This window comes from Martes martes, assembly GCF_963455335.1.
Source record: "Martes martes genome assembly, chromosome: 4".
In the NCBI taxonomy this organism is placed as follows: domain Eukaryota; kingdom Metazoa; phylum Chordata; class Mammalia; order Carnivora; family Mustelidae; genus Martes; species Martes martes.
This window is the reverse complement of record NC_137891.1, coordinates 170,053,760-170,073,521: the sequence shown is the minus strand read 5'-3', so window position 1 is coordinate 170,073,521 and position 19,762 is coordinate 170,053,760. Positions and strand designations below refer to the sequence as shown.

Sequence of the window (19,762 nt, the reverse complement as noted above, 5' to 3'; positions counted from 1 at the left end):
TTGTACTTAGTTCTGTGAAATCAAAATGTTATTTTCTAGATATTAAATTTTCTAGATACTAAATTGGGCCATGATTTTTTTAAAGTACTTATTATGTCTTTAATCATTTTTGGAATTGGGATTTCTGAGAAATCCTGCCAAATATATTTGTGTTCCATATTAAATGATCAGAGTTTTTATACTGGTTATAACTCCTTCTTCTCTATCTCCATTTCTCTATCTTAGCCCTTCTTAGTATCTTGAAATAAAATTTACCAACCAAAGGCTTCTGGTCTCCTAGACATGTTTAGTATAACTTTTAATATTTGCTGAAAACTTTGACTTCTATAGCTCTGTTCAGGTTTGAGAACACTCATTTGATCTGTGGAGTCCTTGCTGGTGAGTGCAGTGTTAAGGCAAAATTTTCTATTACCTAATAGATAAAATTTTGCATCAGGCACTGATTTTGAAGCCGTTGCTTTTACAGTCACCTTTTCTGGGGATAATCTAATAACAGCACTATTAAGGAAATTACAAAAACTATGTTTGAAGGGTAATTGTCATTGGCAAATTTCATTTGCTGGCATTTGCGAGAGGCTGCATTATGGAATGATTTTCTTATAATAAGCAGTTTTACCAACTGTAATTTACTAAAGGCCAACATCTAAGTAAGCCCCTTTATCCAGTTGTAATCTTTATATGCCAGAGAATAGCAAAGAACCATGAAAGTGACTCAAGTTTTGTGGAGAAGCTAGTGAGCACTACAAGGGTGTATTTCTAGCTAGGGACCAATAGCATACTAACTTTATTTTTTGAAAAAGAGTGGGGGCGGATATAGCCAAGAGAGTAAATTTAGAATGAAGAGAAATGTATTGCAAGATAAGGTATGGCACACTAGAGAGGAAAGATAGAATTTTTAATTCATCTTTTGCTAGCCACATGGTTACTCTGTTGTTAGTTTATCCCCATCCTGAGTGTTTGTGATTCTAATGTCCTTTTTCAAACTGTCAGCTGGCCTGAGTTTTCCACTGAAAGTGTACCAAAACTATTATTTATGAGGCTGTTGAGGGGTGTGGGGGGGTAGAGAATGATTTTCTTTTTGGTGAATTTTGTTCTTTCTTCATTCATTTCCTTTTTTGGCTGAAGAATGGGCTATTGCTGCTTGACTTGTCATCTTTATGTGCTGTTTATACATGGCTTTTACAAAAGAAGCTATTACCACATCTGATTTATCTTTTATTGCAAGTGCCCATATAAAAGTATTTGTTTTAACAAAATTTTTTTAATCACCAGGTTGACATTCCTACTGATTGTCATACAACCACAGGAAACACCAGTTATTACTTATTTTCAAAACAGGAATAAGATTACAAATATTGATATTAAATTAATGTATAAAGACATTTTTTTTAGAGCTTCCCCCCAAGGCATTTAAAGCCGTTCTTTGCTGAAACATAAATTTCCCATGTTTTGTTAAAGAGAAAAATGTAGAAACAAAGCACTCGCAATTAACTGATCTAATCAGGATTGGGTTCTACATTTTTTAGTTTGCATGTTGCAGACCATTTGGGGGTATTACTTAAATAGATTGTTGATAAGTTAAGTGACTATAATATTTATTGTTTACTTTAGTAAAGAACCAGGAGCTGGACACTACTGCTGGGTATCTTCCTTCTGTGCTTAGCAAGATAACCTCGATTCCTGCTGGTTCTGTGGGCATTTGCGGTGCAAAGCATTTCTTACTGGGTTTGCAAAGCAAGGGTAATGTGCTCGGTGGGTGTATGTGTGTCTGTGCACAACCCTGTCCTTCAATCCCATTGCCTCCTTCTTCTCACTCCCTTTTTCTTATCATATTTATTTTTTTGATTATATAAATCTTATTAAAAAGTCTAATGAGGGGCTCCTGGGTGGCTCAATGGGTTAAGCCTCTGCCTTTGGCTCAGGTCATGATCCCGGGGTCCTGGATCAAGCCCCACATTGGGCTCTCTGCTCAGCAGGGAGCCTGCTTTCCCCTCTCTCTCTGCCTGCCTCTCGGCCTACTTGTGATCTCTCTCTCTCTGTCAAATAAATAAATAAAACAAGAAATTTTAAAAAATCTTTTAAAAAAAAAATGTCTAACAAATACCCAGATCTCCTTTTTGTGGCATACAGAAACACTGATAGCAGTTTAATGTTTAATGTGTAAACTTTCCCTGAGGTATTTACATTTGAACAGGCCACAGAGTCATTGCAAAGATGATAAAATTACAGAGCTGATCATATCACTGAGCAATATGTGTAGGGAGGGCAGTCCTAGGTCTCTGGTAAAATCTAGGAGCACCTGGCTGGCTCAGTCGGTGGAGCATGTGTCTCTTGATTGCAGGGTTGTGAGTTCGAGCCCCACATTGGGTATAGAGATTACCTAAAACATAAAAAAAAAAAAAAAAGATAAAATAGAATGAAGAGAATGTGAAAACAAATGCTAGTTTAATAAATGTGGTAGATTTAGGGTTCCATTGTGGAAAGTGAGTATAGAGGTAGTATGTTAAATCTTAGGCTCTTTTTACAGAAAATTTAATAATTTTAGGAAGCAAAATCTGTGGGTAGTAACATAGATATGATTTGGACTTAGAAACAGCAATAAATCTATTAAGTTTTAAATTATTGTAAATTTTGTGACTAATGAGAAATGTTTTTCCTAATTTTATTTCTTAGCAGATAGTATATGTCTCAAAACTATTAAAAAATGGCCTATCCAATGTTTTTCATGAGGAGCTTGAATCAGGAATATTTATTAAATATTCTCATAGTGTACCTATTTTAATTCTTATATTCTGTCACAATTTCTTTCTTCAAAATTCTGTCTGGTGATGTTCTCTAAAATAAAAGGAGAGGGGCGCCTGGGTGGCTCAGCGTGTTAAAGCCTCTGCCTTCGGCTCAAGTCATGATCCCAGGGTCCTGGGATTGAGCCGAACATCAGGCTCTCTGCTCAGCAGGGAGCTTGCTTCCCACCCACTCTCTGCCTGCCTCTCTGCCTACTTGTGATCTCTGTCTGTCAAATAAATAAAATAAAATATAAGAAGAACCTGGCTGAGAACTTGCTAAGCCGAAAGGAAGACCAGCCTTAGTTAAATCGATAGGATTGGCCCACTTTGGGTGCTCAAGAAACACTTCCAAGTAGAAACTAGGTGTCTTTATTGCTCTGGTTCATGTTTCTTTGCAAGAAGTAGAATTTTAAGAAATAGAGTACAAAGACAAATAGTGTCTAGTATTTGCCTATACTTCACTGTGAACACCTGTACCGTGAACCCTCATAATAACCATAACAGTGATGCTCTTGCTTCTTCTCATAAAATGGAGTCTCAGAGCTTGAGAGGCCTGCCCAAGAACAAGCGGTTTTTAAGTGAAAGAACTGGAACCAGAACACATGTCTTTGATGTTTCAGTCTGATGACATTCTGTCATACCACAGCTGTCTCTTAAGTCACTCAGTCCCCAAATGAAAATGTGGTAAACGTTATAGAGGGTGAATTAAGGAGAAGGTTGGAATTTGTGAAACCCTAATGATTTATGAAACTGGGTATTAAAAATGGCTCTCAGAAAAGAGAATGGTTCTCTAAGATCCTGAAACCACTGATGGATTGATTTATTAATGCTGGAATCGCTTTATCTTAAGTTAAATCCTGCAGACTGAGTCCTGCAGAATGTCCCAGAACCGGAAATAGGATCTCTCTTAGTGTGTAGGATCCAGAAGATAAAGATGAGAAATGAGGCCTTGGTTGTGGTTGAGGCAGAGGTGTCACGGCTTTTGTTGGGCCCCAGGATGATGTGGTTTCGGTATTAAAATCATTCAATAGGGGTGCCTGGGTGGCTCAGTCAGTTAAGGGTCTGACTCTTTTTTTTTTTTAATTTAATTTATTTATTTGACAGACAGAGTTCACAAGTAGGCAGAGAAGCAGGCAGAGAGAGAGGAGGAAGCAGGCTCCCTGCTGAGCAGAGAGCCCCACGCGGGGCTCGATCCAAGAACCCTGGGATCATGACCTGAGCTGAAGACAGAGGCTTTAACCCACTGAGCCACCCAGGCGCCACAAGGGTCTGACTCTTGATCTCAGCTTGGGTCTTGATCTCAGGATCATGAGTTCAAGTCATACATGTATATGTATATGTATATATATACACACACACACACACACACACACACACACACACATTTATGTAGATTACATAAATATATACTATATATTTATATATAAAATAAACATATAAAATATATTATTAAAAATAATAAAATAAAAAGCAAAAAAACATTCGGTAAAAGGAATTGAACTTTTTAGAAGAAAATAATTAGTAGTTTACATGTTTATTGGAGATATTTAGATCAGTAGCTTAAATTCCCATTAATTAAGTCAAACCTCACACACAATGTCAAAAGAAAACTCGACTGATATCCAGAAGCAAACAAACCAAAAACACCTCATTATCAAACCAAATGACATTTTGTACCTCTAAGAATCATTCGAGCTTCATCAAAAAAAGTATTTGTGGTATTCTGTGCCTGAGTCCCTACGTATATTTATGTCAGGATCAAACCCTTGCTGATTTGGAGTAGAGTGTTTGAGACGGTTTAAGATGGTATTGGTAGGGGCGCCTGGGTGACTCAATGGGTTAAAGCCTCTGCCTTCAACTCAGGTCATGATTCCAGGGTCCACATCGGGCTCTCTGCTCAGCAGGGAGCCTGCTTCCCTTCATCTCTCTCTGCCTTCCTCTCTGCCTACTTGTGATATCTGTCTGCCAAATAAATAAATAAAATCTTAAAAAAAAAAAAAGATGGTATTGGTAAAATGGGTTAGACCAAGATATTCATGCAATTTAGTGAGAGAATTTGTATTTTGGTCCGGCTGGACTATGAACATTTTTCTGCAGTTATTATTTGTGTTTCCTACTTCTCAGTTTCATCCATTCGATAAAATAAAATGTCAACTTAGCATATTAATGGCCCTGTCTTTTTTTTTTTTTTTAAGAATGCCTAGCCTGTAGTAAATTACTTAAGAAATATCACCTATTTTTTTTTTTTTTAAGATTTTATTTATTTGGCAGACAGAGATCACAAGCAGGCAGAGGCAGGCAGAGAGAGAGGAGGAAGCAGGCTCCCTGCCGAGCAGAGAGCCTGATGCGGGGCTCGATCCCAGGACCCTGAGATCATGACCTGAGCTGAAGACAGAGGCTTTAACCCACTGAGCCACCCAGGCGCCCCTTAATGGCCCTGTCTTAAAATTTGTCTTGTTTTTAGTAAGTAAGAACACCCATATTTATTCATATTTGTCTATACTATCCATTAAACATGGACATATATGAAGATAAATTTTTCATAAGTATTTTAGAGATAGATCTTTGGAAGCATTAAATAAAATATTAGGGAAAGGCATTTTTTGCAAACTCAAAATTCAACATATACTGATTCCCAGGCTCTCATTAGAAGTTATCTCTATAACTGACATGATTATTCTCTTCTTTCTTTCAAAATTGTTCTGTCAGCTGTCTAATTCTGCTAGTATGGACTCAATAACATTACTGACTGGCGTATTTTGATGCTTAATGTAACAGTATCATACCTGAGAAGGCACCAAAAAATTAACAAGACATAGTAATTAAACTCGACACCAGCTCTCGAGTTTAATTAATAAAAGTTGCCTTCTCCACAAGATTCCACCATTGCCACCACCATAAGATATATTTATCTTGTGTAGATATACTTAACTGATATCCGTACATATCACTGTCAATATCTTCAACTAAATCTGAGTACTGTAGGATCAGATCACTTCTTTCTTTCATCTATCCCCAAACCACCTAAAAGATGTTTTTCTTCTGAGATGGCTATTAAACCATTTATTGAATTCACTCAGTCATTCTGATGTTTTATACTTGATTCCAATAAAACAAGATTTAAGCCTGAGGTGCAAGGCACTCAGGCAAAAAAAAAAAAGAAGAAGAAGAAAGAAAGAAAAATATAAATCATTCTGACTGAAGTGTGATAGTGTTGATTTGTAGTATATATATCACTTAATCTAGAGTTACTGTTCAGATCAAGTTTTAGGAATCTTTGATCTTTAATATTTTATATTCCCATGTCTGGCAGGAGAATGATCATTTTCTTTGCATGTCTTTACTGGTTTCAGAGCTACATTCTCTAATAAGAAAATCTACTAAGGAATTAAGTCACAGATACAACCATATTTTCATTCACATTCCTGAGAATAGTCCTGCCATTTTTAAATCAGAAGACATTAAACAAAATATAATGAAGCTCCACCTTGAAGTTGAGCTATTTCTTTTCCACCCAGATACATTAAGTATACAGTCATTGACTTTGACTTTCAAAATCCACTTGATAAATTACTAAGGTTTTATATTATATATATATAAAAGAGAATGTTTATATTAGTTACCAATCACATTACTTAGCATTCTTTCTATTAACTACTTTTTCTTTTAGGAAACTATTTTAACTGTGTGTTTTTTTTAAGATTTTATTTATTTATTTGAGAGACTGAGAGATAGTGAGAGAGAGCACGAGTGGGGAGGAGAGGGAGAAGCAGGGAGCTCCACAAGGGGCTCGGCACAGCACCTGACCCCATGACCCTGGTATCATGACCTGAGCTGAAGGCAGATGCTTAACCAACTGAGCCACCCAGGTGCCCCTATTTTTAACTGTTTTTAAATGGTTAGAGGACATTAAGGATTTATCAGCACTTCATAAATTGTTTACCAGATTCTTCAGGTTTTGTAGAAGATTTCATTATGAAACCAGACACAAAAGCTTGCATAAGAAAATAATTAAATAACATTTTTATAACAAAAGTAATGCATACTCATTTAGAAAGGTTAAGAAATACAGAAAAACACAAAGAAAGAAATTAAGTTATTTGCAGTTCTTGGGGTGCCTGCCTGGCTCAGTCGGTAGAGCATGTGACTCTTGATCTCGGGGTTGTGAATTCAAGTCCCACGTTGAGCATAGAGTTTACTTAAAAAAATTTATTTGCACTTCTGCTACTACTACTGATATTTTAATATGCACTGAAATCTTTTTAATGTGTGTAGTTATACACTGGAAAATATTTTTAAATGGGTAAGAAATAAAGCATAGCACATTACCAAGGGGAGGGTGCAGTCTTTTAAGTTAGCATTTTTGCCTTCATCCCTCATTCCAACATTTAATTATGGTCCTGAGGTGAAAGTAGTTCCCTGGAATCACATGGCAAGGTGGCAGTGATACTGCTGTTCTTTACTTGGTCCTTATTGTATACTCAGGATTTTAATATATAGAAAGATAAAATGAGACAATAGCAGGTTCTTTTCTCGCTTCTAATACAGAAAGGAATTGCTTTTCCGTTGCCACCTAGAGGTAAAATCAGTCTTCACTAAAGCAGGAAACAGATGATCAAATGTGTGTGGGAAAACTTACTATATCGTCCCTCCAGGAAAAAAAAAAAAAAGTATATGTATTTTTTCTTATGTGGCAAAATTTTAGGAAAGTTTTCAGGATTTATTTTCATTGTGATTCTTATAGGATAAGATAGTCTTGTAAGCATAACTGTGGTTCTTTCATTCCTCTGAGCTATAAATACCTTGCTTCAAAAATAACCTGAAGAGAAAAAGTCTCTGGATTGCCTTTGATGGAGTGGCACTGCTCTTAATGATGTCTGGGATCTTTAAGTCAAGGGAAGAGGTAGTTTATAACTTGGAAGGGCACATACCTACCAGGGTTTGATGATCCTGAGACATAATCCTTCTAAATAAATACTCTTCAAGAGAAAACCATTAAAAAGAAAAATGTTTGGTTTTTTTCCCCCCAAAGAAAATACTTAATTATCATACTTAGCAGGTACCATTCACTTTTTAAATAAAATTGAAAACTTTCTAATAGTATTCTCAATTAAATATTTGTCTAACATTCTTGATTTTCCTGTTCTTGAAACCAACTAGATAAGCTGGCTGTACTTTGTACAGGCAGCTGGTCTTACTATTGTAGCATCTTTCTTCTTCTAGATCCCCCATCAGTCCAGATAAGCAACGTCTGAATTAACACCTTTGAATCACATTACGTCTCAATTTTGTCAGTTACTGTGGGAGGTTCAGACACAGTCCTATATTTGTTCGTACCCTAACAAGATTCCTTTAAAGTTTCCAGGCCAGTCTGGTATATGCTGTTGTGCAGAGTCTTATATAATCCAGTGGCCCTTCCTGATGGCCGTAGTTAAAGGCACAATGCTGTCAGTTAACATCCCTCACTTCCGTCACTTGCCCAAGTTTGGGAGTTGTGTCATGGAGACTTTGTATCTTCTTTTTGCCTCCACCTTTTCTGGCCTTTCAGCCTTCTTATTTTTAAAAGGATAGTGCTGGACACTGAAAGCAGATTCTACTAAGAGGACTTCGGACAATCTCGGTACTTCTCAAAAGTATAGTCAGGTTTGATGCACATTCTTTTGAACATAATAGGACATGTCCTCTGGTCTTACCTGAAACACTTTGTTGCCATGGAAGAAATGGGCTTTAGAACGAGAAACCAACTTCAGTTTAAACCCTAGCTCCATCACTTAACTAGCTGTGAGTTGCTTACCCTCTCTGTTTCTTTATCTCTATCTCTAAAGTAGAGGTAGTGACTACTTCATAGTAAGGTTGTGAAGAATTAAGTGAGGAAACATATTAAGGTGACTAGTGCACTATCTGGCATGTTCTGAACATGAATAATGTCACTTTTCCTCTTTACTGATGTAGGAGATAAAATCCTGGATGAGAGAGTGGGTCTGGTCAGGGGGACCACTTTTTACATTCTTTCCTTTTGTGTGTATGTGGCTGGGTGGGGTGCAGCGAGAGAGGGAGAGAATCTTAAATAGGCACCACGCCCAGCTGATGAGGGGCTCGATCTCACAACACTGAGATCATGACCTGAGCCGAAGTCAAGAGTTGGATGCTTAACCAACTGAGCCGTCCAGGCGCTCTCACTTTGTATGTTCACTTTAAACATGCCTTTTCAGTTTTTAAATAGCACAAGGCCAAGCAGAACTTCTCAAGTCACCTGGATTTATTGAATATACTTTCAGCAATGTTCATTTTTTACTGAACATCTATTATGTGCCAAAAACTGAACAAGAGAGATACAGAGCTAAGTAACATAAATCCTTATCTCCACTACCCACCCTCCCCACATACACACAAGAAACCCGCAGTCTAACGGGAAAGATGGATTACTAAACCAGTAACAACAAGGTGCAATGGGAACAAAAGAGGAATAGTATCTGTATACTCTAGGTAGTCAGGGGGAAACTTCCAGAAATGACACTTGAGCCGAGCATGGACTTTTCAGGCAGAAGGAACAATATTGACAATATTTACAAAGGCAGGGAGGCAAAAGAAAGCATGCTCTGTTCTAGAAACTGAGTTAATGCAAAGAAGGGTATCTGTGGAGGTGTGGCAGGATGAAGCTGGAGAGAGAGAGGTAGGAGTCATATTTTAAACTATTTTCTATGTCTTACTAAAGGGTCTGAACTTTAACCAAAGGCAGTGAATAACCACTAAAGGCTTTTAAGCTGCAAAATGGAATTCTTGGTGTTTCATTTTAGAAATAAACACTTTAGGGGTGCCTGGGTGGCTCAGGTCATGAGCCCAGAGTCCCGGGATTGGGAATGAGCCCTGAGCGGGGTGCCCCCTGCTCCGAGGGGAGTCTGCTTCTCCCTCTGCCCCTCCCCTGGCTCGTGCTCTCTCTCGCTCACTCTCTCTCTCACTGTCTCTCTAAAGATAAAATCTTTAAAAAAAAATAGAAATAAATACTTTACAGCAGAGTAGAAGATTTGTGTAAGAAAAGTTTGAGGGGCGCCTGGGTGGCTCAGTTGTTAAGCGTCTGCTTTTGGCTCAGGTCATGATCTTAGGGCCCTGGGATCGAACCCACATCGGGCTTCCTGCTCGGCCGGAAGTCTGCTTCTCCCTCTCTCACACCTCCTGCTTGTGTTCCCTCTCTACCTGTCTCTCTCTCTCTCTCTCTGTCAAATAAATAAATAATAAGGTTTGAGATGAAACTGAAGGAAGGAAAAAAGCAAAAAAGAAAAACTATTTAGGGCATTAGCAGTAAGTGAAGTGAGGCATTACAAGAGCCTGAATGAAGGTAGTAAGCGTGGGAATAGAAACAGATAGATAAGGGCAATATTAAAATGGAATGGAAATGACTTGTAATTCACGGGGGTTGTTGGATGAGTATAAGGAAGGCGTTGAAGATGATTTCAGGATTCTGGCTTGGAAGACTGGACGGATGATGGTGCCATTTACCAATATAACAGAAATGATGGAGGAAGTTGGGGTGGCAGGTCCAGGCGGCGGCAGAGATGAGTTTAGCTTGGGGCATATTGCATTCCATATGGCTGGGAAGATGTCCAGTAAGTAGTTGGCTGTGTCCAGATCTGGACAACAGAGCCAACTGGGAAGGTCGATTTAACCATATGTGAGAATGCTCTAAGTGATAATCTAACCCAACTGTTATTAATTTTCCTTTTATTTCCAATGACTAACATGTATTAAGTGGTCAGCAATTATTTGTAGAATTGATGTTATTATGGCTGCAGCTTTTATCGGTGGTCTCCTCTGCACATGCTTTGAAAAAAAAAATTATTGCTTGATCTAGTTTTATTCAACAGTAGGCAACTTTGGGCCAGGTGTTCCTGGCCTAAGCTATGTTGGATTCACAAATGGCTTCTTGATGGCAGACCACCACGTATCACTTGAGCAGACTGGTATAAAATTGGCTCTAACTTGATTTTCTTAGGTACTTTCCTGGTTATAAATCAGCCTTCTCACTTGTGACAAAATTATTTGCAAAAGCCATGAAGTTTTTCTCCATGTGAGTGAGTTTGTATATGCTGTTCACAGTGTTAGAGCTAGCATATAGCAATTTGAGAAAGTTTATTTGTTTATTACCAGCTGATCTATTTTTGGACAGCTCTAACAGCTTGGTCTGACTCAAAAGAAATGATGAGAAAAGTGCCCTAGAAAGTAATACAGTGCATAAATAATAACAACTAATTTATTCTAATAAATAAGGCCCTAGCATATTCTAGGTACTCAGAATGTTGGTTGAATTAAGTGCCTCTATATGGTACTTTAGAATTTATGAAGTGCTTTCCCGTATATTGGTTTTTTTGATCTTCAGAACCCCATGGGTCAAACCAGGTATTTTTCTCATTTTAAGTATGAGGAAATTCACATACCCTTAGCAAGAATATTTTATGTATCTCTGATTCGTCTACAGACAAAGACAGTTTCTGTTGTTCTCTCTCAATCCCATTTTTCATGCCCTGTGTGATCATATGATCTTCATAATCAGTCCATGAAATACCTGCCTAATCCGAATTCAACTTGTACCACTCTGGGATGCTCTTGAGTTGATGGTTTCAAGACGGCTTAGAAGTATGGCCTGAAGTTCTTGAGTGCAGCGCCTCTTTGCTTAACTTAATAGGGCACTGGTTTATATCCATCACAATGTAGGTTGGTTTACAAGTCAAGGAGCAGCAGCAATTTTTAAAAAAATATAATACGTGTCTTGTGATTTGAGCAGTAACGTGTGTATGTACGCAATCCAAGCATGTGTCATTGACTCCAGGAATACCTTTTGAAAAGAGTCCTTTTCTGTTAGTAAGTTTGTAGGTGGTATGTAATATGGGAAGTTGATCTTGGCAAAATTTCAGGCCCACGTGGCTTTTTGGTGAGCACATGCACGTGTTTACCTTTCCTGACATTTAGCTTCTTCCATCAGCCTGTTGGTTTTTCACGTGGCTCATATTCCTTTTTTACTCATGTGAATTCATTCTCCTCTACCTAATAGAACCTTTCTTTAAACTTTAAGGTTTATGTCCATCCATGGTGATGTTACCTTGTCATCCACATTCTCTTGGAAGTACTTATTTTAGGTCTGTTTTTTCTGTGGTGTAAAATACTTGGTCCAGGAAGGAACTGTTTCCAGGACTTACTTCTTAGGTATGGCAATAGGTCATTCATCTGTGAAGAAATATAGCTCGGGGTGCCTGGGTGGTTCATTTGGTTAAGCATCTGCCTTCGGTTTAGGACACGGTCTCAGAGTCCTGGGATAGAGCCCCGCATCAGGCTCTCTGCTCAGTGGGGAGTCTGCTTCTCCCTCTCCCTCTGCCCTTCCCCGCTGCTTGTGTGCTCTATCTCAAATAAATGAATAAAAAATCTTTTTAAAAAGTGTGTCTCAGCTGCTGGGTCACTTGTATTATGTTTACAAAGAAATCACTATTTTTAATACTTAATTTCATGACAGTGGTTGGATTGAGTTAGTTCTGGATGTATTCGATGTTTTAATCCCTGCCATCCAAAGTCGAGATTTTAGTCTCTCTATCAGGGCCTAGTATGATATTTATGGTTTGGTGATATGAAACATTTTGCAACCTGATCAGGATTGTGGAGAAGATGTTTGATTGGCTCATAAATCGCATTGTTCCCTGTGTATAGTAACGAGTTAGGTATTTAGGAATGGCAAAGTAACTCTTTTAAGTATGAAAAGTATGTGTTATACATGGAAGGTCATAGTAACACAAAGTGCTTGGTACTATGTGAGGCATATCAAAATTAGTTCTTAGGTTAACAGGGTTGTAGAAATAAGACCATAATGAGGTTGGAACTGCTTAGACCACTAATATATTTATCAATGAAGAGCAGTTGATCCTTTTGGCTACCTCAGGAGCTTAGATTCTTGGTTTATATTAATACTGGTATTTTCGAGACCTCTTAAAAATCATCGTTGATTCTCAGAGTTCACTGTATTCCCTACTTATTCCTAACCTTGTTGCTTTTGTATGTGTTCATTCATTTGTAGAATATAAATGGCATTCGCACAGAGGAGGCGGCTGCCGTGGCAAAGGGGCCATCTACCAACCCTGACTCTGAATGGGATGGTCCCAAGCATTCAGTAATTCCTAGTAAGAGCCAAATGACCACCCCGTCGGAGTCTCCACAAAACTTTGAGTTTGGCTCCCTGTCCATAAGCAGCAAGGAGACAGAAGAGAAGGAGCAGGGGGCAGCTGGCTATCTTGATGTTAAGGAAATACCAAGAGGCTCAAGTGGGGAATGTATAGGAATGGAGGAACAGGCCAGTGCCTTAAACTTCTCAGTATCGCCAGCTTCTTCTCAGCTGCAACTTGGTGAAAAAAAGGCAGAGAGTAGTGAAGAACATGTTACACCAGGAGAGCCACTTGGAAAGCAAAATGGATCATTTCATGACTCTCGTGTGGGTAACCAGTTCCCCACCCTCATTCGAAGTTTCCAGGTAGTAACCGATTCAATGATGCAGGTCTAATGACTCACTCTGGGAGAGGGCCGGAATCTGCTCTGTGGAGGTGGCGGTGGTGGTGGTGGTGAGGGCAGTCACCTCTCTGCTTTTTTCAGAATCAAAGAATAAAACCAAACCCCTTGATTATTACAAATAAATTTATTCAGAGGAATCAACTCCATGGCCAGAAATGCTTTCACCCCTGATGACTTAAACTCTTGGGGGTAAGTTCCAGCTGCTTATCTTTATGAAGCTGGTGTGAGTGGGTTCCTCTTTTCCTTGTTCAAGTGTGGGCTAGATACAGAGGTGAATTTCTGAGACTCCTATGGTGAAGAGCCATTAGTGTTCTGAGGCCATGCTCAAAATTTCAAATACTCTTCATTAAAAGAGGCAACTGGTTTTTTTTTTTTTTTTTGAGATTTCAGGCCCCAGATAAAGATTTCTGTATTGCAGCCACATAGTACAGCCCACCACTCCCACTGACCCCACTCACAAGGGCTTCCATACTCACAGGCACTAATCTCCTATGCTAAGGTGGGTGGCCACTTAACTTTATCACAATCAACTGGTAGTTTTAGGGTGATTTGTAGTCTTTGGCAAGGTGAGCTGATGGACAAGAAGCCTTCGATACTCCACTAATGTTCATTCTTCTGAAATTCTGAGATTAATCACCAGGTGGTGGTAGGAGTGATGATTTTCTTTCCAGTTTTCCAAATACTGTTCCTTCTCAATAAATCCAAAGCGAATGTCTGACATTGATTTGAAAGAAGTTAATGAATTCCAGGATAAAGTATTCCAGTGCCATTGCTGTTTCATGTCCCATTTATAGTTAGTGGAGGAAATGTGACTGATTTTCCTAATTGTAATGGCACAGTCACAAGGACAAACAAAAGTGATTGCTATTTGGCAAACAGTTTCAAATTCTGAAGGTCAGTCTAAAGTGTTTTATATCACTGATCGTAACCGTCTGATCTTACAGCTTTCCATTAAGGATATGAAAATGATTACAGTAATGCTGTTTTTTAATATCCCTCTTGATTTGACACCTTGTCAAGGCTGCTTGGAATAATGTCCAAGACTTGAGCAGAGATTGATCTAGCCCTTGGCTTGATTAGAGCTATCACTTTGATCAGATCAATGTCAGAAGATTAGTTCTTCGCAGCCTTCCAAAGACTTCTGGTAACTAACTCTGTTTCTTTACTGCTTCACAGCCTCCCCTGGTGAAGACTCAGACCGTCACCATCTCAGATACTGCCAACGCTGTGAAAAGTGAAATCCCAACCAAAGATGTCCCTATTGTTCACACTGAGACCAAGACCATCACTTACGAGGCTGCCCAGGTGGGACATGATGTGCTGTTTCAGAAACAAAGACTGGAGTAAACACAATAGATGATCTTCTTTCTTTCTTTTTTTTTTTTTTTTAATTTTTATTTATTTGTTTGACAGAGAGAGATCACAGTAGACAGAGAGGCCGGCAGAGAGAGAGAGAGGGAAGCAGGCTCCCTGCTGAGCAGAGAGCCCGATGCAGGACTCGATCCCAAGACCCTGAGATTATGACCTGAGCCGAAGGCAGTGGCTCAACCCACTGAGCCACCCAGGCGCCCCGATAATCTTCTTTCTTTACAGAGTCTCTAATCATTTGCTGCAAATAAAGCTAGGCTTTTCTGGCATAATTCTTTTTAGAAGAGATTACTGATCTGAGGATGTCCCAAAGTACTTACTTCATTAAAAGCAAAGTTGTCTGGCATCTAACTGCTTATATCCCCCCAGTTCAGTGAGGGAAGGCAGTCATGGGCTTTGGGTCACACAAATCTGAGGTCAGGTTCCGGATCCTCCACTTACTCCAGTTACTACCAGTAACTGAATGTCTCTGAGCTTTGATTGCCGCCCCCGTCCCACCTCCCACCCTCATCCATGATGTTAATGTCGGCCTCATGATTTAATTTAATTTTTAAAAAAAATTTTAAAAGATTTTATTTATTAGAGAGAGTGCGAGCATAAGCAGAGGGAGGGGCAGACTCCCCGCTGAGCAGGAAGCCTGACTCGGGGATCAACCTAGGACCCCAGGATCATGACCTGAGCCAAAGGCCCCTGCCTCATGATTTTATTATGAAGATTGTATAAGGTACAACACTGTACGGACTTGACTTGAGCATCATGCCTGTAAGTGTAAATAAGTAACAGCTATAATATAACTTATTATATTGTATAACATGTAATTGGCTGAGTTGGAGGAGTGTGCAACTCTTGATCTTGTGGTTGTCAGTTCAAGGTCCACATTGGTTGTAGAGATTACTTAAAAATAAAAATTAAAAATAAATAAATAAATAAAAATTGGGGTGCCTGGATGGCTCAGTGGGTTAAAGCCTCTGCCTTTTGCTCAGGTCATGGTCTCAGGGTCCTGGGATCAAGCCCTGCATCAGGCTCTCTGCCTACTTGTGATCTCTGTCAAATGAATAAATAAAATCTTTTAAAAAATAAATAAATAAAATTTTAAAAAATTAAAATTTATTACAATTAAATTTAAAATCACACAAGAATTTAAGTATCTAAAATTTTTGTTTAAATAAAAATTTTGTTTACTTTCAGTAAAATTTCTCCTTCTTTATTGGTAATTTGAATAAGCTAAGAGTTGCTTTATGTTGAATTGTTTTTTTTTCCTTTTTTTTAATTCATAGAAGCCAAAAGTTAGAAAAAGTTTTCCCCCTATAAACTGATAAGCAAATATAAGCCGGTATTTGTTGAACATTTATGTATTAGGCCAAAGAAACGAAAATCGGATGAAGAATTAGACAATGTGAGATTATATGAAAGGTTGTTCCTCTGAGGCTAGCGTTGTCAGGAAAATCCTCTCTGAGGAGGCCACATTTTGGCTGGAGCCTGCATGGCAGGAACAGGGCAGCCGTGTGAAGCTCTGGCTGAGTGATTTCACCTAAATCCTTACGACTCATCTTCACACCGTGAACTAGAGGACATTACCCCTTTCAGGAACCGGCATCCCTTGCCAATTAAAAACATGTGCTTTGCAATTAGACAAATGGAACTTGTATCCTAGCTCAACCACATAACTAGCTGGATAACTTTAAACAAATCAGTAATCTCTTTCCCCTCTGTTTCTTTGGCTATAAAATGGGGCTAGTATCATCCTCCATTGCAAGATTTGGGGGGGAATTTAGTGGAATGATGTCTGTACAGTGTTTGTTCCATTCACAGATGCTAAGACACTGTTAGAATGCTCCTCCCGTCTCTCTTGTGGTCTAGAGTGTGGCATTTGGTAAATAAGGAGGGGTTGCTTGAAGTGTTTTAGCAGTGGTAAGAAAGCAGCATCACTGAGGCTGTGATTTTTGGAAGATGATTCCTAAGGCTGTGTGCTGAATATTTTAAAGTAGGGCGATGCCTGGAGACAGGGATATGACTAGAGCAAGTCTGGGGAGATGCTTATAAAGAACTGAAGGAGAGCTGGGGGAGATGAGAAGAAAGAGCTGGGGCAGGAGAGACCGAAATGAATGACTAGGACTTGGCAGTACAGGGGATTGAAGAAGGAAGGAATAGGAAATTACTTTAAGGTTGTGCAGGTCATTAACCAGAGGATGTAAGAATTACTTTCATATGGTAGTAAACTCTTTAAATTGTTACTGCCATGGAAACAACCTAACTAGCCATCAGTAGGGAACAGGTTAAACAAATGATGGTATATCCAGTTAGTATAATTCTGTGCAGCTCTCTAAAAAAGCTGCTAATGGGAATAATCTATGTGATAAATTAATAGATAAAAAAGTGTGGGGGGGTGGCGCCTGGGTGGCTCAGTCAGTGAGGCGTCAACTCTTGGTTTCGACTTGGGTCGTGATCTCAGGGTTGTGAGATCGAGCCCTGCATCAGGCTCTGTGCTGAGGCGGGGGGGGGGGGGGCTCTGCTTGAGATTCTTTTCCTCCCTCTCCTTCTGCACCTCCCCATCCTCTCTCTCTCTCAAATAAATAAATCCTTAAAAAAAAAAAAAAAGGCATGGTGGAATATGGTGTAATAATATGCTGTTTATAGGAGGGAAAGAGGAAGCTCGTACATGAATATATTATCTCCGAATGAGTACTCAAAAAGAAAACCCAAAAAGCAGTGGTGGCCTCTGGTAAAGGGGACTGGGACTCCAGGACTGTGGTCAGGAGTGGGAGGGAGACTGACATTTCACCGTATTCCGTTTTGAAGTGAATTTTGTAGCATATGCATGAAAGTTGTTAGGACCCAGCTGCCTACCAAAGCCCACATGGTTTGAGTGTAGGCCCTGTAAAAAAGGGAAAAGGAGGCAGTCATTTTAAAATGTACTCATGTGTCAGGGAAGTGTAGAAGAAGCTTGATGTGCTAGGTAAATCAGGTGGGCTTTGGAGTTAGACAGGGATCTTAATTCCAACACTTGCTAGTTCTGTGACCTTGTGCAAGTCACTTAAACTCTTTGAGCCTTAGTTTTCTCTTCTGAAAAATAACTTTATAAGGTTATTAAAATAAAGATAATATTTGCCTGGCATATAGTAGGTATTAAAAAATGGTAGCTATGACTATTATATTGTTCCATATCTGTCTTAGTTCATTTTAACGGGGCTTAAAACAGTCAAACAAAATACACATGATGACTTCTTATTCATGCTAGACGGTGGAGCATAGCGGGAAAAGTACTGACTTTGGAATCAAATTTCCTGGGTTCAAACCAGCTCCATCATTTACTGATGTGCCATCAGGGTAATCTCTCTGTGCCTCATTGTCCTCATTGTAAAATGGGACCAATGATAGTTCCACTCCATAGGTTGTTGCAAGGAATAAACTAATGTGCATTTCAAATTAAGTTGTTACCACCATGAAAACAAGCTAAATGTCCATCACAGGGAACAAGTTAGATAAATTGTGGTACATCCAATTAAGGTAATTCTATAAAGCCTCTGATGGGAATAATCTGTAGGATAAACTGGTAAATAAAAAAGCGCAGTGCAGTATGGTGTAAATGATGTCTAGAAAAATGTGCCTGGCATATAACAAACACCAGACAGTTATTTGCTATTGTTGTTATTTATTTACTACAATTATTTCTGCTCCTATTTTTATTATCTTGCCAAACAGGTTAGTCCAGGAACCTTTTTTTTTTAAAGTTATTATTATTTTTTTTAAAGTTATTCTACAGTTCCCACACTTTGGGGAATGTGGTGAGAGGGAGCCAGAACAGGATTTTACTGTTTGTGTATATGTGCATGTGTGCATGCTTGAGGTAAAGCTTATCTACATACAGGGAAGTGTAGTTTTTAAGTATTCCATTGGATTGACTTTTTTTTAAATGATGCCTACTTTTTTTTTTTTTTTTTTTTTTTTAAAGATTTTTAAGGAGGTGGAGCAGTAGGGAGAGGGAGAGGGAGAAGCAGGCTCTCCACTGAGCAGGGAGTCCCACCTGGGGCTCAATCCCGGGACCCTGCGTCATGACCTGAGCCCAAAGCAGACACTTAACCAGGTCACCCAGGTGCCCCCATTTTATTGATTTTGACGCATATATATACCTGTGTAACCAAGACACATTTGGGATAATTTCCATTGCCCCTGAAACTTTCTTCATAGCCTTATTCTAGTTACTCTCTGCCTCTCCAGGCAGCCACTGCTTTGATTTCCATAACCACAGCTTAGGTTTGCCTCTTCTTGGACGCCATATACATGGAAGTATCCAGTAGTACACTTTTGTGTCTGAACATGTTTTTCTTAGACTCATCAAAGTTATAAGAATCTGTAGTTTACTTTTTTATTGTTGTTGAATAGTATCCCATTGTATGAGTGTACCACAATTTGTTTATCCTTTCCTTTGTTGATGGACACTTGAGCTGGTTCCGTTTGGAGCAAATGTGAATAAAGCTTCTGTGAACATTCATGTGCAAGTCATTGTAGACACGTGTTTTCACTTATCTTGGGTAAACACCTAAGAGTGAAATTGCTGGGCCCTAGGATAAATGGATGTTTAACTTTATAAACAACTGTCAAAGCCACAGCATCATTTTGAGGAAACATTGGTTACAGGGTCAAAGAAGAGAGCCCACATGTGGGAAGAGTGTAAGTCAGAAATCATAACAACATCTCGTCCATCTTTCACTTCTTCGGAGACAGAGAGCAGGGAATAAGGGAGTCAGTGGGAGGTAGGGAAATGCGATAGACTCCCCACTTTAGTAGAGGTGGAGCTCTTCAAAAAGGTTTAGCCCTCCTGGCACAGAAATTTATATTCTTTTTTTTTTTTTCAAGATTTTATTTATTTATTTGACAGAAATCACAAGTAGGCAGAGAGGCGGGCAGAAAGAGAGAGGAGGAAGCAAGCTCCCTGCTGAGCAGAGAGCCCGATGTGGGGCTCCATTCCAGGACCCTGAGATCATGACCTGAGCAGAAGGCAGAGGCTTAACCCACTGAGCCACCCAGGCACCCCAAATTTATATTCTTTTAATGATGTAGAAAGT

At 39.1% G+C, this 19,762-nt stretch overlaps 1 protein-coding gene across 5 annotated transcripts in view; it reads left to right on the top strand.

The window, feature by feature from the left end:
* EPB41 (erythrocyte membrane protein band 4.1) overlaps positions 1 to 19,762 on the top strand; it is a 191,917-nt gene that overhangs the window by 161,853 nt on the left and 10,302 nt on the right. For 3 of the 5 annotated variants that reach the window (XM_080801110.1, XM_080801109.1, XM_080801111.1), the window contains one exon: positions 14,505 to 14,633. In XM_080801110.1, the coding sequence (XP_080657236.1) occupies positions 14,505 to 14,633 (129 nt within the window). Of the gene's footprint in view, positions 1 to 12,840; positions 13,291 to 14,504; positions 14,634 to 19,762 lie in introns of all 5 variants that reach the window. The other 2 variants (XM_080801108.1, XM_080801112.1) reach the window with 1 other exon arrangement.